Source organism: Crocodylus siamensis, chromosome 1, assembly GCF_052110815.1.
Source record: "Crocodylus siamensis isolate JL-2025a chromosome 1, ASM5211081v1, whole genome shotgun sequence".
In the NCBI taxonomy this organism is placed as follows: domain Eukaryota; kingdom Metazoa; phylum Chordata; order Crocodylia; family Crocodylidae; genus Crocodylus; species Crocodylus siamensis.
The window spans coordinates 259,300,116-259,322,045 of NC_143395.1; the positions used below are offsets into that span (position 1 = coordinate 259,300,116).

Sequence of the window (21,930 nt, forward strand, 5' to 3'; positions counted from 1 at the left end):
AGCCATGAAATCATCCAGTAAGCACTCAGAACTAGTCCCAATCCCAGTTTTCCAATTCATCTGCAAACCCCTCCCCCTGCTCCTCCATGAAGGAGAACACAGCCCCACTTTCAGATGGACTGGAATGTAAAAGAGCTCTGGAGAGGAGAAAGTGCAGCTCCATGGACACAACTAGAGAGAACTCTTGCCTCTCCCTCTCCCCACCACTTTGCTCACCTTGCTGCAATGTAGAGAAAAGTTCCTACTAAGAGGAGAAGGGCAAATAGCTGGGAAGACAAGTTGGAGCAGATGTTTTGTTAATAGGCTATGTAACTTTGGTACGATGGTCCAGGAGGCAAGGATTTCTTTGGGTGACAGCTCTTATTAGACCAGCTCCATCATTGGGATAGAGCAAGAGACAAGTTTTTGAATGCAAGGTGTTCTTCTTTAGGGTTTAAATTAACAGAGAAGGGGAACCCAAGGCAAAGGCTGAATTAGCTGATTGCTGGTTTGCTCCCCCGCCCCGCCTTTACAAAGCTTCTGCTGGCTCTCCACAAGAAGGAAACAGATTCCACTGCAAAGCAAAGCCATTTGAATTTTGCAGATGAGAAAAGAGCAAAGTTTCTTCATCAGATCAAATTCCTCACACACCTCCCCAGCAACCCTGCATCTCCATCCAGCTGCCTTATATAAGCCATTACTGCATCCCCTCCAATAAATGTCTACAAGACAGTGTCACAATGTCAGTGCTAGAAGCTTGGTCAAACTAAAACTATGTATGGGGTCAACTGAAAAAGGGAAACCAAGAATGCTATTCCTATTGTAGTCTAATGCTTAATATAAGAAAATATGTATATTGTTTATAATAAGAATATTAAATAACACGTTTATGAAGGTACCTGTTGCTACCACAGGATTTCTAGTCTTCCAGAGAAACTGTGTTGTGATACTCATCATGTCTGATTATAAGGTAAAGGACCCCAAAACACTAACCAGAATCAAGAAGACATGGGGTGTTTATGCTCCAGGAGTGAGGGAGGGAGGGGTGTTTTAAGTACGGTGTCTCTGAGAGCTGCTCTAATTAAAGAGCCCAGAGCATCATGTCTATCAGCATCCCCACCCTGAAAAATGGCAGTAAGGGCACTTTAACCGAAGCTCATCAATACATTCTAACACACTGATACGTGTGACTCTAGAGTCTGGTGACATGTGGTAATTACCACGCTCCAGCAGACTCAATTAATCAAGTCTGCTCTGACGTGCAGTGATTACAGCACATCAGAGCAGCCTTGCTGGACGTCTGTAGGTGCCCATAAAGTGCAGACAGAAGTGACAATTTTTGCCTGATCTGACCCCTGAAAGTGGTCTACAGCCATGACCAAACACAAATGCATGGCTGCAGAGAGCTTTAAAAGGGCCTGATTCCCATGAAAATCTGAACCCTCATTGCATGAAGGTTACATGAGGATGCTCCAAAGTGGAGTGCGCTTGCTGAGAGAAGGGCTTGGCTGATGCAGCCCAGGCACTGTTTTCAGAATATGAGGAAAGGAGCAGATGGAGCTCATTCTGGGGGTTGCCCAGCTGGCACTGGGGGGTGGGGGAACCCCAGAACGGGCCTCCCTCCCCTGCCTTCCCCCCTCCCATCCTGAGACAGCATGGGAGTTTGGGGAGGAGGATAGTGCTAGGGGACAGATGCTACACAGATGAAGCCTCTCTCCCTGGATTGACTTTAAATTAGATCTCAATCTCCCACTCTCCCAACCCTACAGCTAACATATCTTGGGCTGAGAGGATCAGTCTAACTCATGGTGCTTTCTGTGAACTGCCATGAGTTAGATATGGAAGCTGCATTTCTCTCTGCACCTATGGCCTCCACAGTAACATTGAACTAGATGAGAAAATTTCAGTAGGGAATGGATCAAGTTCTTAGTGCAGAGTCCTACAGTACACAAATAATAGGAGGGATGAGGAGATGGGAGGCCACGGTTACTGGCAGTAACATCTTCAGATTTCACAGGTTAACAACCTGGTATAATTTGAAAAACTTTTCTCTGCATAAATTAATAAAACCACAACCTTATCCCAGACTATAGGACCACAGTGGGCCTTCAGTTATGCTTTCATGTTACTGACCTGTCTCAAAATATTTTACAAGTGCCATTGGTTCCAATCCAGCAAAGACCTGGGCATTTGCTTAACCACCTTTAAGTGCCGGTTCCCTTGCTTAAGGTCAATGCTTCTGGGTCATTGCTGAAGTCATGGTTAATGTGAAGGAATAGTTCCATTCTTTGCTGAAGTGCCATTGCCTCTGGAGTGGAACACAGCAGCTCTCAAAGGGTGCTCAGCGACAGAACATTTTATCATAGTATCATAGTAGCTAGAGTCGGAAGGGACCTAGGTAGATCATCTAGTCCGACCCCCTGCCTTGGCAGGAAAGAGCACCGGGGTCAGATGACCCCGGCAAGGTGCTTATCTAACTTCCTTTTAAAAATCCCCAGGCTAGGAGCCTGCACCACTTCCCCTGGAAGCCAGTTCCAGGCCCTAGCCGCCCTGACTGTGAAGTAGCGCCTCCTAATATCTAATCTAAACTTACCCTCCGCCAGCTTGTGACCGTTATTCCTGGTCACTCCTGGCAGCGCACGGGGGAACAGGGACTCCCCCAATACCCGCTGATCCCCCCTGACCAGTTTGTAGCAGGCCACAAGGTCCCCCCTTAACCTTCTCTTGTGGAGGCTAAACAGGTTCAGGTCCCGTAGCCTCTCCTCATAAGGCCTGCCCTGCTGACCCCTGATCATGTGAGTGGCCCTCCTCTGGACTCTTTCCATATTGTCCACGTCCCTCTTGAAGTGTGGCGCCCAGAACTGGATGCAGTACTCCAGCTGCGGCCTGACCAGTGCCGCATAGAGGGGGAGGATCACCTCCCTGGACCTGCTCGAGATGCATCTGTGGATGCATGACAGAGTACGGTTGGCCTTCTTGACTGCCTCCCCACACTGCCGGCCCATGTTCATCGTGGAGTCAATGACGACTCCAAGATCCTTTTCCGTCTCCGTGCTGGCAAGAGGGGAGTTCCCCAACCTGTAAGTGTGGTGCCGGTTCTTCCTCCCCATGTGCAACACCTTGCACTTATCAGTGTTAAACCCCATCCTATTCTCATCCGCCCACCGTTGCAACCTGTCAAGGTCAGCTTGTAGCCTATTGCACCCTTCTAGTGCGCCCACATCCCCCCACATCTTAGTGTCATCAGCAAACTTGAACAGGGTGCTTTCTACCCCCTCATCCAAGTCACTGATGAAGATGTTGAACAGTGCGGGCCCGAGGACCGAGCTCTGTGGAACCCCACTGCCCACGTTCTTCCAGGTCGAGAAGAACCCATCCACTACCGCCCTCTGGGTGCGGCCCTCCAACCAGTTGGCGACCCATTTGACCGTGTGGTCATCGACACCACAGTCTCCCAGCTTTTTGATGAGGACAGGGTGAGAGACAGTGTCGAAAGCCTTCCGGAAGTCCAGAAAGACTACATCCACAGCAACCCCTGCGTCTAATGATTTGGTGACCTGATCGTAAAAGGCCACCAGGTTGGTCTGACAAGACCTGCCACTGATGAACCCATGTTGGTTGCCCCTGAGCATGCATTCCCCCGCAAGGCCCTCCTGGATGTGTGCCAGGATAATTTTTTCAAAGAGCTTACCCGGGATTGAGGTAAGACTAACTGGCCTGTAATTTCCCGGGTCCTCTTTTTTTCCCTTTTTTAAGATAGGGACCACATTGGCCCTCTTCCAGTCCTCCGGCACCTCACCAGAGCACCACGAGTGCTCATAGAGCCGCACCAGGGGTCCCGCAATGACCTCGGCCAGTTCCTGTAGAACCCTAGGGTGAAGATCGTCCGGACCAGCGGACTTGAACACATCCAGCCTCTCCAGAAGTACCCTAACTAACTCCTCGCTAACCCCTGGCCCAGGCGTGTCTCTCCCGGGGCCCGAGGGGGGCCCAGCAGGGAGGTGGCTGAACTGGTCCCTACTTAGGAAGACAGAGGCAAAGAAATCATTAAATATGTTAGCTTTGTCATCTGGCGTGATGACTAAGTTGCCCATCGTGTCCTGCAGGGGCCCCACATTACCCGGGACCCTCTTTTTACCCCCTATGTATTTGAAGAAGGACTTCTTATTGTCCTTAATCCGGGAAGCTAGTCCTATCTCCATCTCTGCCTTGGCCCTCCTGACTGCCCCCCTACATCCTCGGGCGACTGTAACATAGTCCTTCTTGGTGATGACCCCATCTCTCCATTGGGTGTATGCCTCTCTTTTAGCAAGGAGACATTCCCGGATGCTCTTAGTGAGCCATGGGGGTTTATGTGCCCTCCTGCTCCCTTTGACCCTTGTTGGGATTACCTCCCTTTGGGCATGGAGGATCGTCTCCTTAAGGAGCAACCACTCCCCTTCGACATCTGATTCCCTTCCCCTCTGGGTCCTCAGCGCTTCCCCAACGATCCTCCTTAGCTTGTTGAAGTCAGCCCTCCTAAAGTCTAGGGCTGTTGCCTTGCTGCAGCCCTTTGCCACCTTACGCTGGATGGTGAATTCCAGCAAGCGATGATCACTGTCTCCCAGGTGGCCCATCACCCGCAGCCCCCTCACCAGGTCATCACCCGTGGCCAGCACCAGGTCCAACAAGGCATCTCCCCTGGTGGGACTGTGCACCTCCTGGGTTAGATGGAGGTCCTGCACTCTGGCTAAGAACCGACGTGAGCGATCAGACTTGGCTGACTGCTCCTCCCAGCAGATGTCTGGGAAGTTCAGGTCCCCCATGATGACCACATCCTTAGCCCTCACTGCCTCTGTGAGCTGACCTAAGAATTCCTGGTCGAGCTCTTCTCCCTGGTTGGGAGGTCTATAGTAGACTCCCACCGTTAAGTCTCTCTCCCCTGGACTGCCTTTTACTCTAACCCAGAGCACCTCAGAGTGCCCCCCCTCTACCCCCTTGCTGATTAACGAGGAAGTATATTCCTCCTTGATGTAGAGTGCTACATTCAGACAAAAACAAAGAGACAGCTTACACTGCAGTGACACTCAGGGCATAGGAACTCCAGGAAGCAGGTTGGCACACGTCCAGATTACAAGTGTTAATAATCCCCTTTCTACACCTGCACAATGTGCGGTGGCTTCTTTAATGACCCCAAGAGACTCGGCCCTTGGTTTCAAATCTCACTTAGCAGGGACAAGCCTCTAGAATAAATAATTAACTCTATTACCACTTTAAATATTTTATTGCCTGTTATTCCAATGCACAGTGTCAGACACAATCATGTATAACACAATGATTTACATTCTCTATAGAAAAAAAGTGACAATTTCTTGTAGGATAAAGCTGCCAGAATTCCCTGCCAGCAGGACCTGGGGGCTGCTCTGGACAAGCACTAGATAGAAAATATCAGCTCTCTCTCACTTAGCAGTGCTGCCAGCCAGGAGCCCTCATTGCTGCGGAATGGTTCTTGTGACAGTGATACATTTGGGACTTCTTTCTCTCCATTCATGGAACAGCCAGGGAATGAACATGAAAAAGACCCTGAGCAAATTAAGCCATCAGAGAAGGCCCAGTGTTATCCACTTTGAAATCAGTGGCAAATCCCTTTCACTTCAGGGGGCAGTAGTGTGGCCTTGAGTCTTCAACTCCATCCACATAACCAACATAACTGTTCCAGATACCTTCCCTAGGTTGGCACAGAGCCTCAGCTGCATTAGCGATACACTCCCCACCCACCCCCCAACTTTTCTTAGTGACAGTTTAACCTTTGAAAGTTTGGATTTAACAGGGATGCTTTTCTGAATTTGCCAAATTCCTTAGTCAGCACATTTGGGCCAAAACTTTCTGCAGAACCTGTTTTCCTGAAATTTCTAGCATTTCCAGTTTCTGCCCCTGGGGAAAATATTCAGAGGGCATTTTATTGACCTGGTTTCCTTTGCTGTGACTGGTCCGGCCATAAACCACAAGCAAACAAACTTATTCAAATACTTCAGTACATCAAAACAAAAGAAACCTGGGGTGAAATTCAGTTCTAAAATGGCAGAAGGTGAATGGCACAGAGACTTCTAACTGGCTCCCTCATCTCTGCATTTTGTGAAACCAAGGAGTGCTTTGAGATATATCCATCAGAAACTGATAGTGCAAATACAGCTTAATTATCCCCCAGTTAGTGACAGAGTTATGTCATTAAATTAATCCAGTGGTTCTCAACCTTTGTAGATTCAAGGCCCCCCTTGGAAAATGCCAGTTCAGACCCTTCTCTCCCTGCACACCTGTATTGCTTCAGGACAAGCAAGAGAAGATCCCAAGATGTGGGGCTCCTCAACTCCATCCTGTGAAAACAGTGTCAGCTCCTGAAAGGTGGTGAGGGGTAGCAGGAGAAGAGTTCTGCCTGCTTGGTGCAGCAGCCCTGATAGCCTACTTTTCCCCAGGAGGGGGCCAAGTGGACCAAGCAGCCAATCAGGGGGGATTTCTTCCCCAGGTAGAGCTGCAGTTCTCAAGAAGGCTGGACTTTCTCCCATCACCAAGACTGGCTTCAGCTCTGGCCAAAAACCATGTGATTCATAAGAATGGTAAAACTTGAAATGTGAAATTAACCAATGTTGATAATATCTGGGCAAGACAACTTGTATGTATTAACCCTCCTTTCTCCTCACCCTGCACTCTTGTGTTTTAATGTCAGTGTAACTGCTTATTTGAATTAAACAGAGTTCTTTAACAGGTCGCAGAGATTCCCTTTGATGTTATTGGGGATGACACTTAAGCCTAGAGGCCAATGATTACCACCTTATAACCCACCCAATTGTTCTGAAAAGCTACCGACTAGATTGGAAAACTCTTCAATTGTTAGGTATGGATTTGCATCTTGGAGACAGATCTTGGAGATACTGATGTGGGTAAAGCAACATAGCATTTATGGTTCTTGTCCTTTCTGGTAACAAAAGTGAGGAGGTCCATGGCTGTGACAATGCCAAATACCATCTGCTTCATGAAGGATCCGCCATCTCCATTGACTGCAACAACATAGGAAGCTTGGTTACCGGGACATATGAAAAAGCAATTTGAAAACTGGTGTGATTTATGAAGAGAAGACCTCAGATGGGCCTAATTCATCCCTGCTATAACTTCAGTATAGGGGATGAAGGTGCAACTCAACTACAGTGAGTGGAAGCACCCCATGGATGTATTCAGCTGCAAATATTGAATTATTTACTGCTGTAATGAGTGTGTTTTGCCACTTGGGCTTATGAGATACATGTTCAAATTACTTCTGCTTCTGCTTCCTCTACCCCAAATTGTTTCAGCTGAAGATAACAATATTTTTTTAAAGAAATAATACCTGCATTTATGAACTATCCTTCTGCCTCACTGCATCTCTCATAAGGCTGTACAGTGTTAAGATCAAACAGTACAAAGTGTAAGAAATCATTTTTAAAGCCCTCTTAAGATCACACCGATCATTTGAGAGTGTTTAAATAAAAGAGTAAAGGCATTTTGGTTGAGAAAGTCAGGTGAGGAAAGTTATAAATATAAGGGCTAGCTATGATACTGTGCGTGTGTGTGTGTGTGTGCGCGCGCGCATGTGGGATAAAGATATTCCAAAAAGCAGAGTGAGATGAGCTAAGTACACCTTGTTGGGATTTTTTTTAAATTACTGTTGGTTAAAAATTCCATTTTTGTCAAAACGAAAACAATTTTTGAAGATATTTTTGACAAAAACAAAGAATTAAAAAGTTTAGCTTGCTTGGATTTTTTTGCGGGGAAATCAAATATTTCCCTAGAAAGTTTTGAATGAAATATTTTTGCAACATATAAGGTTATTTTTAACCATCTCTAAAGTGAGGGTGAATGGTGGGAGGGAAAGGGCACCAAAGACAAGGGGCGCTCAACAGGGCCTTCCCAGACCCAGTGTTCAATGTGTTAGGGTTGGAAGATGCATTTGGATTTAAAGGTTGGCCTCAGCCTGCTGGCCTGACTCTCAAGCTACAGGCTACTTGCTGATAAACCTGTCAACATGGCACAGTATTTCACTAGCTAACACATACAAGTTTGGATGCCGCATGTCCTCCCATAGGGCCAGAATCAGCATGACTTGAGGTTCTTGTATTACCCAGAGTGCAGGTATCTTAACTGCTTTGTTGTGCCAGTGAAATTTTAAACAAAGCAGCTCCCTCAAGGAAAGGCCTAGTCCTCCCTTGAAAAGCTTTACATTATAACTATGTGGTTAGCAAATAGCTATGCTAGGGCTCCTCCTGCTTCTCCTTGTGCCACTGTACCTAGGGTCTGAGAAATGGCTGGACAGCCTATGGTCCCAGGACTATTCAGAGTCACTTGGCAAAATCCTTCAAGCAAGAGGAGTATGGGGGTTGCCTGTGCTGCTGTAACGTTGCCCTGCTGTTGCTGTCCTGGCCTGAAGGAGTGGATTCCACCCTACCCCTGTCCCCTGAAAATGCCTCTGCAGGAGTCAGAGCCCTCTGGCTGGGTTCAGAGACCACAGCCTGGCTTTTTAGGAACCCCTACCTTTCATCCATTAAAAGATACCTACATTGGATTTGCTCGTGTACAACAATAGCAAAATGGTCATTCTCAAGGATGCAGGAGAGCTTCCCCAGGCTGTCATCTAAGCTAATCTGAAGACAAGAAACAAAAAGAAAAGAGGCATTGAAGCACTTCATTTAGGGGATACCACTGGGGACCCAGTTCTTGCTTTAAAGCAGTGGTTTTCAATTTTTTTTTCATTTGTGGACCCGTAAAAAATTTCAAATGCAGGTGCGGACCCCTTGGAATTGTACGTATGGGTATTCACATACTTTTGATTGATTGTAGCAATTTTTCGTGAACCTCTTAGACATGGTCTGCAGACCATAGGATGAGAGCCGCTTTTAAAGTGCTCAGGGCAGTACTGACATGAAGTGAGGCAATACCAGAATCACATGTGGCTCCTGCAGGTGGAGCACTTGGAGGGTGTGGGGGACACACATGCATGCAAGCAGGCGCACACACATTGCTTTGCTGGCATGTGGCATCCCTTTCTTCTTTGCATGCCACATGCACAAAGGGCTAGACTAGGTCAATCAACACTTGCTGGGGATGTGGACCACTGACATCAACCTTACCTAGGCCTCCCTCCTTTTTACAGCTACACAGGGCCAGGTGTAATCTAACCCTTCCTTAGACAAGTCAGGCAATCGAATACTTCAGAGGCACGTGCTCTCTCAGAGGTACCATTTCTACACTGTGAGCAGAGCCCCCAAATTGACAAGTGTGCAAGGATCGAACATAGACCACATACATAGAATATACAAGAGCCTCTAACAGGAAACAATCCTTCTGTCTTCCTTGAATAAAATCTTGACTGACTGCACCGCACTGGCTCTGCAGCACTTTTACACGATCCTATTTGCATTTTCTCCCCACATCAGTTCCCTGTCCCAATCTCATTTACACTTTCCCTTCTTCTTACTCACCTTCCCTTCCGTTTCTCTTTTCCCTGCTCTCGCTCAGCTCATCTACCTCTTTTTCTCCCCTCCCTCTCTTTGGCATTGTGTTGTGCCTCCCTCACCCTGCTTGAAACACTGAAACAGACAATAACAGCAGTACCTTTGCAAATTGGTCATAGATGACCTTGATGACTGAGTCTGAGAACTGAGCACTCCCAGCCAGTACAGAGGAGAGGATGTTACTAAGAGTCACCATTCCCAAAATGAGACTGCAAAAGAACAGAGAGGTTTTCAAAACGGTCAGGGTTGAGGTGGTGAAGTGATTACACTGAGGTCAATCCTGCTGCCTCTGAATTCAATACAACATGCCCATTGTCTTCAAATGCTCATTATTCACCTGAACATCTTGTGCTTTGTCCAAGGTAGATTCTATTGGTGTCTAACAGCATAAACAGATCTTAAAGATTATTCTGCTGTTGAGCCTCCTTTTCCTTCCACATGCCTCTTCCTTGGTTGTGATTTTAGCCATTTCCTTTATGATATAATCAGTTTCCATTGTAGCAGGACACATTTCTGATTTGTGCACCAGCTGGTGTAGAAACAGCCCTGCTGCCATCCATAGCATGGAAATAACAACTATGTAACATTTAGATGCTAATAGAGAGAAAGCTGGGATATGACTTCAGACTAGAAATTTCCCATTTCAAAGCCAGAGCCTGGAGCCAGATCAGGCCTAGCTATGATACAGGAAAAGCTCAAATGGTTTAGCCAGTGGAGCATTCAATTGTATTTCCATCTGTTATGGTGACTGGGCAACTAAAGCGTGGCAGGTGCAATCATTATAAGGATGCTATTCATCAAAAAAGTGCTTTTAACAGCAGTTGAAGACTAAAATTTGCAACCCAGAATTCAGCTGGTCTGAGGAAAGTGTGAGCTTCCTACCATTTCCCAGTGTTTCACATGTGTTCCTTCCTTTCACTGAACACTCCATCGATCAGAGATCTGACCCAACCATCATTTGTTTCCATAGGCAGACAATTTTTCCTCAAAAACTGTGTTATTACTGGCTATAGCAAAAATACAGGCTTTAAAAAGACACTAGAGGCATGTCCAGATGAGTGGGAATGTGCGCTTTCCAGCACCTCAAAGACTTTTGAGGGGCTACAAAATGCACACTGGACATGTGAAAAGGTTCTCCATTTGCAGCATGGAGCCAAAATTTGATACCTGGAAATCCTAGTATGTTGGGGGAAAAAATGACAAAAAAAAAAAATGAGGTGGTGCACATGGCTGCAGCGTGCATTGCCTGAAAACAGAGCCTGGCCAGCAGGGACCATGCTCTGGCTGCCAACAAGACTCTGTGCACCTAGATTACTGCCGCTGCAGTCCCAGGAGCCCCACGGACATGCAGGGGCATTCCGTAATAGTAATAGTAATAGTGCCACAACTATGTGACACTGCTATTTGTCCCTGGGGAAACGCACATGCATGCTCGTGGGGATGCACCCTACTGGTTTATCCTAAAAAGTATTGAACATGTGCCCTTCCCAAGCCACTCAGTGGGATTCAGTACCTGTCAGGAACAGGTACTGTTTTTAACATATGCCTGTTTTTAACTTTTCTATATGGGTGATAGTATCTTTAAATCTAGGCAGTGCAGATTGTGCTCCATGTATCTGTTTCATTGTAGAACCACAGTGTTTCCTCATTAGTGTCACGAATGCTGTTTTCATTTCAAGTCAGTATCCACACAACCAATACAATAGATACCCTGATTCAGCAACCACAGGTGCCTGGTCATATCCCTTCTCTCGCATGATTTCAATTGCCTTCTGACAGTTGACTTCTGGGAGGAGAATCAGAGGGGCTAAGAGATTCAGCTTCTGCACCTTGATATTCCACCACCTATTGAACAATAACAGCAACCCATTACTACCTACAAGTAGGAGTAATTTGTGTGGCTGCCTCTGAGCTGCAGCCTGTCCTGTTTAAACAGAACACTCTTGGACACATGCAAAGGGAGAGGCAGATTTACATTTTCCCATGTCGACTCTGAGGTGTAACAGGGCAAGCACGAGCCCTGTCTAAAGGATGAAGCCAGCCAGGCACTGAGCACTGTGACCCTGATGCAGCAAAGCACTGCAGAAAGTATTTAACTTAGAGCATGTGAATAGAGACCAACTGACTTCTCCTTCTCCTTGTTCTCTAGGCTCAGATTGTAAATCCATCAGAGGGAAGCAGGTGTGCAGAGTACTTGGCATGGCTTTGGGAGGACTGGATACTCCTGTTCTCTGTAAGCAGAAGAACATCTCCAAGCCAGAAGTTATTCAACAGTAGGATGCCCTTCAGTCTAATGGTATAACAGCATCCACCTGCTAGAAACTGGTAACAGGCAACCTCCAAAGTGAGAACTGGATGAATCTTTTGAAACAGCAGGAGCTTATATTATCTTCCGAACAGCAACTGCTCCTTTCTAGGCCATATCAACAAACAGAGAGATTACTATTTTATAGAGAGGACAAGGGGTAACCCTTCAACCTTGCCATAGTAGGTTGAATAAGTCTCTTTTAAAAAGGACTGCATCCCATTATCTATTCATCATATTCTTTCAGCCACTTGCCAATGCTGAGAGAATATTTCCCTCTGAGTGAGTGCAGGATGGGATCGCCTTACCAAGGCTTGTGCTCCTGAACGTCCGTTAGAAATCCATTCTTTGTCATCCACTTATCATTCAAAAACTTGGACCTAGAAATTAACAGTGAAGGAGAGAGGTCTGTTACCCACCCAAGAAAAACTGTACTTTGTTTTGTTTAAAGTGCTCTGTGCATTTAGAGGTTGATTTAAGCTGCAGGTGCTTGGTAACTCCTAAGAACATGCTCATTGTTTATGGACTTACTCTTAGGCCAATAAATCTGAAAACTGTAGCCTGGATTTTTCCTGGACCATGTAGTAAGTTAGATGACAGGTGAAATGAAGAGTCTCCAACCCCTTGTTCTTCCTACTGTAACTTAACACTGCCCTCTTACACTCCCTTTCCTGTGGAGATTATGAAGAAGCCTGTGAGTTGGTGAGCTGACTCTTACTCACTGCTCTGTGTCACCACTGTACCTGATTTCAAAATCATTATGCTGGTGAAAACCCAGTGAAACAGGCTGGTGATAAAAGCCCTTCATGTTCTCTCCTCTGCTTGCCAACTCTGACATAGTTTCCTCCTGTGCCATCACAAATTACTCACCAATTGTATATGGGGCATACTATTCACTGGATCTACAAACGTAACCTCCATTGATATGGCATTGCCAGACTGTTGCCTCTGTGATACCAGCAGGTGAGGAGCAGAGCAGGAAATAGTGTCTTACATGTAGTTTCTGACAGAGTCGGGCAAGATGACAACACAGCGCTGACCCTCCTTCAGATCCTTAGCGGCCTTCACAGCAACGGACATGGCACTGCCTGAGCTGCCGCCTGATATAGAAACACAAATAAAAGGCATATGCAAGAGCTAAGGATATGCTGTTATATAACACACCCTAACACATAACCCATCCTAAAAAACATCCTAAAGCTAATTCATGGGCAGTGACTCTCTAGCTGCAATCACCCGCAACTTTTGGCCCACAGTGTGGTAATTAGATACTGAATCTTTAAGGCTTTTTTTCTTCTTGCTCTCACTAACACCAGTATGTATTGGGAGTAACTCCACCAAGGCCAGTTCAGTTAAAATGGCAGATGTGAGAAGAGACTCAGACCTATAATCATATATGTTTTTGAGAGAATTATCCTGGCGCATATCCATGAGGGGCCAGCAGGGGAGGTTATGCTTAGGGGCAACCAACACGGGTTCACTGGAGGCAGGTCCTGTCAGACCAACCCGGTGGCCTTCTACGACCAGGTCACCAAATCCTTAGATGCAGGGGTAGCAGTGGACATAGCCTTTCTGGACTTTTGGAAGGCCTTCGACATTGTCTCTCACCCTGTTCTCATTAAGAAACTGGGGGACTGTGGTGTCAACTCCCACACAGTCAGTTGGGTTGCCAACTGGCTGGAGGGCCGCACCCAGAGAGCGGTGGTGACAGGTCATTTTCGACCTGGAGAGATGTGGGCAGTGGGGTCCCCCAGGGCTCAGTCCTCAGGCCTGCACTGTTCAACATCTTCATCAGTGACTTGGACGAGAGGGTAAAAAGCACCCTGTTCAAATTCGCAGACGACACTAAGATGTGGGGAGAAGTGAGCACACTAGACGGGAGGAATAGGCTGCAATCAGATGTAGACAGGTTACAAGGGTGGGCAGATGAGAACAGGATGGGTTTTAACACTGACAAGTGCAAGGTGCTGCACCTGGGAAGGAAGAACCAGCAGCATACCTACAGGCTGGGGAACTCCCTTCTCGTCAGTGCAGAGGGAGAAAAGGATCTTGGAGTCATCCCTGATGCCAAGATTAACATGAGCCGGCAGTGTGGGGATGCAGTCAGGAAGGCCAACCGCACCTTGTCATGCATCCACAGATGCATCTCAAGCAGGTCCAAGGAGGTGATCCTCCCCCTCTATGCAGCACTGGTCAGGCCGCAGCTGGAGTACTGCGTCCAGTTCTGGGCGCCGCACTTCAAGAGGGATGTTGACAGCATGGAGAGGGTCCAGAGGAGGGCCACTCGCATGATCGGGAGCAGCGGGGCAGGCCCTACGAGGAGAGGCTACGGGACCTGATCCTGTTCAGCCTCCACAAGAGAAGGCTGAGGGGGATCTAGTGGCCTGTTGCAAACTAGTCAGAGGGGACCAGCAGGCATTGGGAAAGTCCCTGTTCCCCCGAGCACTGCCAGGAGTGCCTAGAAATAATGGTAACAAGCTGGCAGAGGGTAGATTCAGACTAGACATCAGGAGGCGCTACTTCACGGTCAGGGCAGCTAGGGTCTGGAACCAACTTCCAAGAGAAGTGGTACCGGCTCCTACCCTGGGGGTCTTTAAGAAGAGGCTAGATGTACACCTTGCCGGGGTCGTTTCACCACATTACTTTTTCCTGCCATGGCAGGGGGTCAGACTTGATGATCTGCTCAGGTCCCTTCTGAACCTACCAACTATGAAACTATGTTGCTTGTTCAAGCAGAGTTGAGGGAGTTCTCCACAGGGACAAGGGACATGCCCAGGTGATAGCTCTTGAATGGACAATGTGAGTAGTGATCCCACTCCAGCTTTTGGAGTCACCATAAAAAGCCCCTATCATAAATGGCCATTTGTGGGCAGTCCCTGAAGATAGGTCAAGACTTCAAAGGGAGTTCACTTGAACTTAAAGTTTACATGAACTCTCTAAGAGCCTTTAAGCTGGTTCCTTCAGGTCAGGGGGTGGACTGGTTGGGGGCTGGTTGAGAGGAGTTCATATAGCTGGTGCCTACACCGTACCTTTTCTGCACATGAAGAGAACATTTAGTTCTCCAGACCTGCTGGGCATTTTACAAAAATGTAATGCCTTGCAGAAAAAAAAAGACAATTAAAATGGCAATCATATTTCGCATGCCAGCCAGTGACAGGATGAGTGGCCTCTACCTTCCTTTATCAGTGCAAGGTGATGTGTATGTTTCCATGCACGTAGCTGAAAAAAGCTTCTACTTGCTAATTATTTTACAAAATCCATAGGGCCATATTCACCCCTCAAGCTATAAGTGGTACTGCCTAGTTGTACGTGCACTAGAGACAGTACATCTCTTTATTTATCGCTTGTTCATTGGAGCTGAGTCAATCCTTCTGGAAAAAAAATTAATTTGCAACTTTGTGGAAACTACAACTATTGTCAAATTTGAGTCAAAATCAGTGAACCATTTCAGCCAAAAAAAAGTTTTAAAATATTGAGCAATTCTGTTTGGACATTTTCTATGCAAAACGTTTCATTTTGGAAATGCTAAAAAATTCTCATAGCAACATTTTCAGAAGGCAAGATTATGTCTTCTCATCTCAACATGGCATTTTCATTACACAATTGACTCAATTAAAAATGTTGGTGATTTTGCTTAAGATTCCCTCCCCGCCTTTTTGATTCAGTAACCAAACTGAAAAGCCCATTATTCAACCAGCATTGATAATGACTTTGTGGTGATCAGGAGAGCTACTGATCTTGCCCATTTTTTTCATTACAGTTGGCTTTGGGTTCATTTCTTTACTCAGCTTGCTGTGTGCAAGCCAGCTGCATCTTACATTGGGCATGTTTGAAACTCTGCCTGCCATTGCCTCCCACTCTGTTTGTAGACACCTGCACTGCTCCTGCAGGAGGTGACAGCAGAGGGTATACCCCCACAGTGGTTCTAAATCCCAACAAGATTTGCCCATTTGTTCCCTTTTGGCACATGCTGAGCATGCTGGAAAAAAACGATGTGTAGTCATTTTTAGGCAAGCATGTCCAGCACTGATCTCAGGAGCATGCCTCAGACTGACATCCCTGAGAGTGTCCATAAGCATCTGCCAAAAGGGACCGCATGACATTGTTTTGGCAAGTGATGCATGTGGAGTGGGAGTGAGTTGGTACGGCTAGTTTCTCTGGGGTTTAACATGGAGGTGGTAAACATATACCTTGAGTCTCCCAGTTGTTGTCTTGGAGTGTAGTTATATACCAGCCAACTGACCATCATGCTGGGCGGGAAGAGAAGAGAAGGGCCCTTTGGATTTCAGAACTGGTTCTGCTCTGGGTGGAACTCCATTGGCCTCAAAAGGGAATCTGACCCACATTTTTTCACTGCTAAATGTAACACTTTTGCAAAATGAGCTCAAGTGCCTTTTCCCAAATGAACAGTTTAGCACAGGTTTTTGGGCCTCGCATGACCCAGACTCTCAGGCAGTTTAATGGCAAGCTGTCACTTTAGCATTTCTAAGACAATCTCCTTAGCTTTGCAGATACTGTTCTTTGAAAGACGGAAGTCCATCTGTTAAGATGACCTTCAACTCTCATGACTGTAAGAAGACACTTAGATACTGGTATTTGCACAGCTACAAAGCCAATGTTTTCAACCTCGAGTGCCTAAAGTGAGATCCCCCCTAAATCCAACTTGAGGCATCTAAATAAAAGTGGCCTGATTTTGCTACACTGCTGAGCACCTGCAGGTAATGTCAGTGGGAGAAGTAGGGGCTCCGAACTTTATTAGTGCTCAGAATAAGCCCACCTATTAACTAGCACATGACTTGAACCTAAGTATATCTGGACCCTGGGCATGAGTACAACTAGCTGCAAAGTACTGATGCCCTGTGCAGTGTTACTGCTGTTTGTTTTTAAACAATGGTTGAGCAAGAACACCTGTTCCTTTGGGGAAGCTGTTCTGGTACTAGGACGGGAAGAAACACTATGTAAGAAAGTCTAACTCTTACTTTACGCTTCAAACTTCCCTGCTACAGCCCTAGCTCGCTGTGTATGGCAACAGTCCAGATCCAGCAACTATAGCTGTCATCGTAGCTGATGTGATGGAGCCTGTGGTTTTCAGTCCACCTGCCTTGCTCTGAATCCCACTAATCCTTCCCCTCGGCTCATCTAACACTGAACTGAATCCTTCCCCCTCCCCCACGGTAAGGCCCAGTGGAACCAATGCCTTGTGCAAAACCTGAGATGAGATCACTGTTATTTTGTGTGCGAGTCAGATCCTCAGATCCTCAGCTGCTAGGAAGCACTGCAGCTCTGTTGAAGCCCATGGAGCTGTGCTGCCCCCTCAGGACTTGGCATTATTAGTTTAGCACTAGCAGTGGGCTCAGGAGTATGCAAGAGAGAAAACACAGGGATTGCCTGGCCTTAAGGTAGTTCTAGTCTAGAGCGATTAACAGGTGGAGTTCAACTGAAAAAAAATGGTTCTTGATGGACATTGCGCTCCTCAATAACTCTTACCACACAGCAATCCTTCCTCTCTAATCAGCCTGCGAGCCATGAGAAAGGAGTCTCTGTCATTGCACTTGTACCACTGATCCACCACCTGAAAGGAAAAGGGGAAAGATTTTAGGGCCTTGGATATATTATTTCAGGTCCCCACCCCGCCATTTCTGATGCATCTACTATGTATGGGCCCAAAGCCTGGGCAACCTTCATGAAGGGGCCCCATCTCTAATTATAGTACTATACTTACTGATCTATCCAGGACAGTTGGAATAAAGTCATGGCCAATACCCTCTACTTCCACGTCTGAGTCCTCTGTTGTGTTCAGCTCACTGGGCAGGGCAACAATGGAGCCTTCAGGGTCCACACCAATGACCTGAGAGGTAAAAACTGCTGAATAACGGAGCAGACACACCTCCAGTGAAAAACTGCTTACGTTCCTGTGATCATAGACAGCTGCAGCATATTCTGGCCTGGACCCATGGTACCTTTTATCCTAGGAATTTTCTCTCTCATCAGATTTACAATTAGTTTGGAGAGGAATGGGAGGCTAGAGAGCCTGGTACTTGGTAATAAGGCTCTGAAGCCTCCATACTTCTGAACCACTAGTTTGAATCCAGCTCGAAGTGAAAGTCACTGAAAGTTGTGACTATCCAAAGTGAACTGCATTTGTACATTTCCTGACTCTTAATAAAAGAATAAATGTAAACTCTATCAATTAGGCTGCTGGCCCAATCCAATCATGATTGGGGTGGGGGAGGAGGGTGACTTTAAGAGCACTAGTCTAGTCCTATTGCTCAGCAGACATTATCTGCCAATTCCTCCACACAGAGCTGCCTTCCCACCTACTTTGCATTCTGGGCATTTCTCCTTCAGCTTTCGGGCAATACCGGTGACAGTGCCTCCTGTGCCAGATCCAGCCACTACCATGTGTACCTTGCCTGCAGTTGAAAGAGTCAAGAAACACTGAGAGATTAAGCACGTTCTGCAGGTCTATTTTATGTAGTCATTACAACCATTTCATATATGGCTTATATATACAGGCATTCTGCTTAGAAAACTGGGCAGCATTCATGCCAGTGACCAGAAGTATGCTAGCGCTGCAATACCCCAGTGTATTCATTCCACATCATGCATTCCTATATTGGTTTGCATTTTCATAGGAGATTATTAACTCCACCCTTAGGAAGTGCACACCACTGAAACTCCGCGTGCGCTAGTTCAGCTGGTTTTAGGATCTCACATGCCAGAGAGAACCTAATTCTGCTCTGCCACTGATGTGAGTTAGGAACCACACCACTGACATCAATGTCTTTACAGGAATGTAGACCTGTTGGATGTGAGAACACAATCTGGCCTTCAGAATTGGGGTCAGTAATTTTACTAGCAAAAGTGCAAGCTATAATTTACCAATGGCAGCTGCTAGTGCTAGCGAAGATACAGGCTGTCATGTAGGCAGGCCTCAGGTTTTTGGGCTACTATTGTCTTTTAATCCTGCTCAGGCCATTTAAGAATCCCATCTACACAAGGCTGTTCCTGTCACTAGCAACTGTTTCCATTTCTCCTGAGCAGATATAGGCTGAAAGCCTTTTTTACCCTCCTCCAGCCCTCATATTGCATGGGATTAGTCTCTTCAGCTATTGCAAAGTTTTGATCCTCATTAATTTGCTAATGACTAGTAAAGTAATTTGCTAATGACTAGCTAAAACTGTCCAATTTTCTAAGGGATGAGTTACAGTAAGCTGTTTGCTCTTACAGATTTATGCTTCCACTGAGGCCTTTTAAGCCTTTTGTGCCTCTGAGCTGACCAATGACAGTAATACCATAATAGCAGATAGAAGGACACCTCCATTTTTCGGTCCCTCACTGTTTCATTTCCATATATCCCCTTTGCTATGCTGCCAAAATAGAAAGCAAGCAGAGGCAGAGCTGAGTCAACCTGACACAAATGTAGAGGACACTGATGCTCTGGTAATTCCCGCCAGGAACCCCCAACTTTGCAATTGGCTTCTTCCCTTGGTCCAGAGTAGCCTGAATTGTTGAGCCTCGGGGCATGTGGCAATGCTCACCTTGCTTATCCCTCAGGCTTTTAAATATGGAGGAGAGTTGTAATGGCAAAGAAGTGGAAGTGAACGTGAGATCTTGAATCATAAACTCAGAGAGTAACTTGAATCACAGAGTCGTCTAGTCACACAGACCTCACAAAAATCATCTGGAGCAGCTTCCTGCCTAAATTCAGTTCTTAAACCACCTCAGCTAGATGCCTACCCAGCCACTTCTTGAAAACCTTCAAGAAAAGAGATTCCACAACTTTTCTAGACAGATTGTTTCACTAGTTTATGGCTCTAACAGTTAGGAAATCTTTTTTGAGATTTCAGTGGATTTATACCAAGTTATGTTGAACTGCTGCACCTAGGGTGTGTTTTTAAGCCGTATCAAGGGTGACTTTACGTATAGAGGCTCTGTTTAGCATGGCTCTGCATTTAATTAGATGAATATAGTAACCTAACTCCCCCTAAGAGAGTACATGAAAATGATAGAACAAATGGTACCTTCACACTGCTCCAGGATCTCCTCAGCTGTGGTGTCATAATGAGCCAGCGGGTTGCTCGCATTTCGGTACTGTTTATTTCAGAAAACAGTGCATATTACTGTTAAAAAGGTGGGTCAGATGACCTAGCAATAGCTACAGAAGCATTTCAGTCAAAGCACACAGATGTCCCCCTCCCTGGACCACATAACTTTGCACTGCAGTCTTACCAAGACCGTGTGAGACGTTCCCAGCTGACTAGTAACTTTGGGCCAGATGTTATTTAAGGCACTTTGGTGCCGTGCTCCAACTGCCTCCAATCAAGCTAGATGCCTAAATACCTTTAAACATCTGGCCCTTTGTGTCCGGGGGAATGAGGCCAATGAAGGAACAGACACAAAGTCTAAACTAACTTCTCCTGCCTGGAGGCAATGCTGAATGTGGTGCCTGAGCAGGTGACCCCTGTAGCATAGAGAAGTGAGGGAACAGCTTTTCCTACCATTTCCTGTCCTGTCTAAGCCAGTGGTGCTCAACCTCTGGCTTCCAGGCCAGATCTGGCCCATGGAGCCATGTCATCTGGCCCATGGGGCTACCCATGGGTTCAGAAATTTGGCAGTTACTGCTGTTAGCACTGCTACTGCTTCCCTACTACCACATTTCCAACCCCTGTGGTGAGGTGACATGGCACTGTGTGCCAGATTTGGCGAGTGTGTGGGGCTGGTGCAGCAGGCCCCACCTGGCACATGTGTGGAGCTGGGGTGGCAGGCACATATGCTGTTGCCATGCCGGATTGGGCCCACGGACCAATCCTGTGGACCAGCTCTGGCCTGCAAACCAGCCCCGCACCACTCACTCAGCCCACAGGCCAGAAAGGTTGGGCACCATTGGTCTGAGGCTAAATTTTCACACATGGTTTCAAATGGTTTCAGTTAGGCCTACACTTCGATTTTAAAGAAACTGTAAAATACTCCTCAACCTGAGCAGGATCAAAATATGCTCAAAATCCCCACATTGGCCTTGATGCCACAGGCTGTGAACATACTGTATATGCTGTTTTTGCAGTCTAGGACTCACAGGATGAGCAACCAGCCCATGTATATCATACAAAAATGGCCCACTGATCAAGTCTGGCTTCGGTTTAAATTGAGACAAAGCCCTCAAATTTGGAAATTTTCTGTGAAGGGAAACAATAAGAAAAAACAATCATATTGACTGAAACATTTTGTTCTGACTTGACTTTTTAAAAGGATATTATAATGTAAAGCAGCACTGATGTATTGATTTTTTTTTAACCCAAAGGTTATTACAAAAAGAAAACCCCCAAAGCACTCTTTGGGAAATGGCATAAGAAGGCATGTTCCTATATCACTGAATATTTTTTTTCTTTACTTCCAAAGAAAATTTGTCAAACACTGATGTGATTCCATGCAGTATTTTGATAAGCTAGAAGTACATTTTCCAATGACAAAAGTTTCTCCAACCCTCTGTAGCCAAATGATAAAGATGGGGAGACTCAGGATCCATAAAATCCAGACTTAGAAAGAGAACTTGCAGAGTAATTGAATTTACCTGGTCCAGAATGTGGGAGTTCGGGATTTCCTTTTTCAGCTTCCAAGCAACACGGACATTAGATTCAGGGGCATCAAACCTGGTACCTGGAGTCCTAACAATTTCAGCACCAAGAGCCTTTAGTATATCCACCTTTAAAGGAAAAAGCAGACATCATGACGCTGATCTCCTGCACTGCAGGTAACCTGAACCTATGAATTCATGTCAGTCTCAAAAGCCAGATGGTGCTTTGCATTCATAAGACATTTAACATTGAGAGTGATTTAGTGTCCAATTCTCAGTTACAAGAATGCTCTTTGACATTGCTCTGGCACAGAGGGATGTGTAGAGCTGGCATATGGTTTCTAAATTGTCCCTGCTCCCAGTCTTTGCAGTGTGGGGGTGGGGTTGAGAAGTTGCACAGAGCTGGCCTGCACCCTCTGCTTCCCAGGGCTCATAAAGGAGCATAGACAAAGCATAAAACAGGAACCCTGGAGCTCTTCTAAGGCAACCCATGACGGGGGCAGGCCTGAGAACAGCCCCAGAACCAAGGGAGTGGAAAGGTATCTTAAAAC

General features: G+C 46.3%; 1 protein-coding gene across 1 annotated transcript in view; it reads right to left on the bottom strand.

The window, feature by feature from the left end:
* Positions 1–5,212: 5,212 nt before the first annotated feature.
* The window catches only part of LOC149874424 (cystathionine beta-synthase-like), a 47,026-nt gene continuing 30,308 nt past the window's right edge, over positions 5,213–21,930 (bottom strand). The window contains exons 6-16 of the mRNA XM_090044340.1: positions 21,377–21,508; positions 19,830–19,899; positions 18,127–18,218; positions 17,528–17,653; positions 17,293–17,377; positions 12,800–12,905; positions 12,114–12,185; positions 11,211–11,345; positions 9,601–9,709; positions 8,546–8,630; positions 5,213–7,013 (exon numbers count right to left, since the gene is read on the bottom strand). Of these exons, the coding sequence (XP_089900466.1) occupies positions 6,847–7,013; positions 8,546–8,630; positions 9,601–9,709; positions 11,211–11,345; positions 12,114–12,185; positions 12,800–12,905; positions 17,293–17,377; positions 17,528–17,653; positions 18,127–18,218; positions 19,830–19,899; positions 21,377–21,508 (1,179 nt within the window). The 3' untranslated portion in view covers positions 5,213–6,846. The remainder of the gene's footprint in view (positions 7,014–8,545; positions 8,631–9,600; positions 9,710–11,210; positions 11,346–12,113; positions 12,186–12,799; positions 12,906–17,292; positions 17,378–17,527; positions 17,654–18,126; positions 18,219–19,829; positions 19,900–21,376; positions 21,509–21,930) is intronic.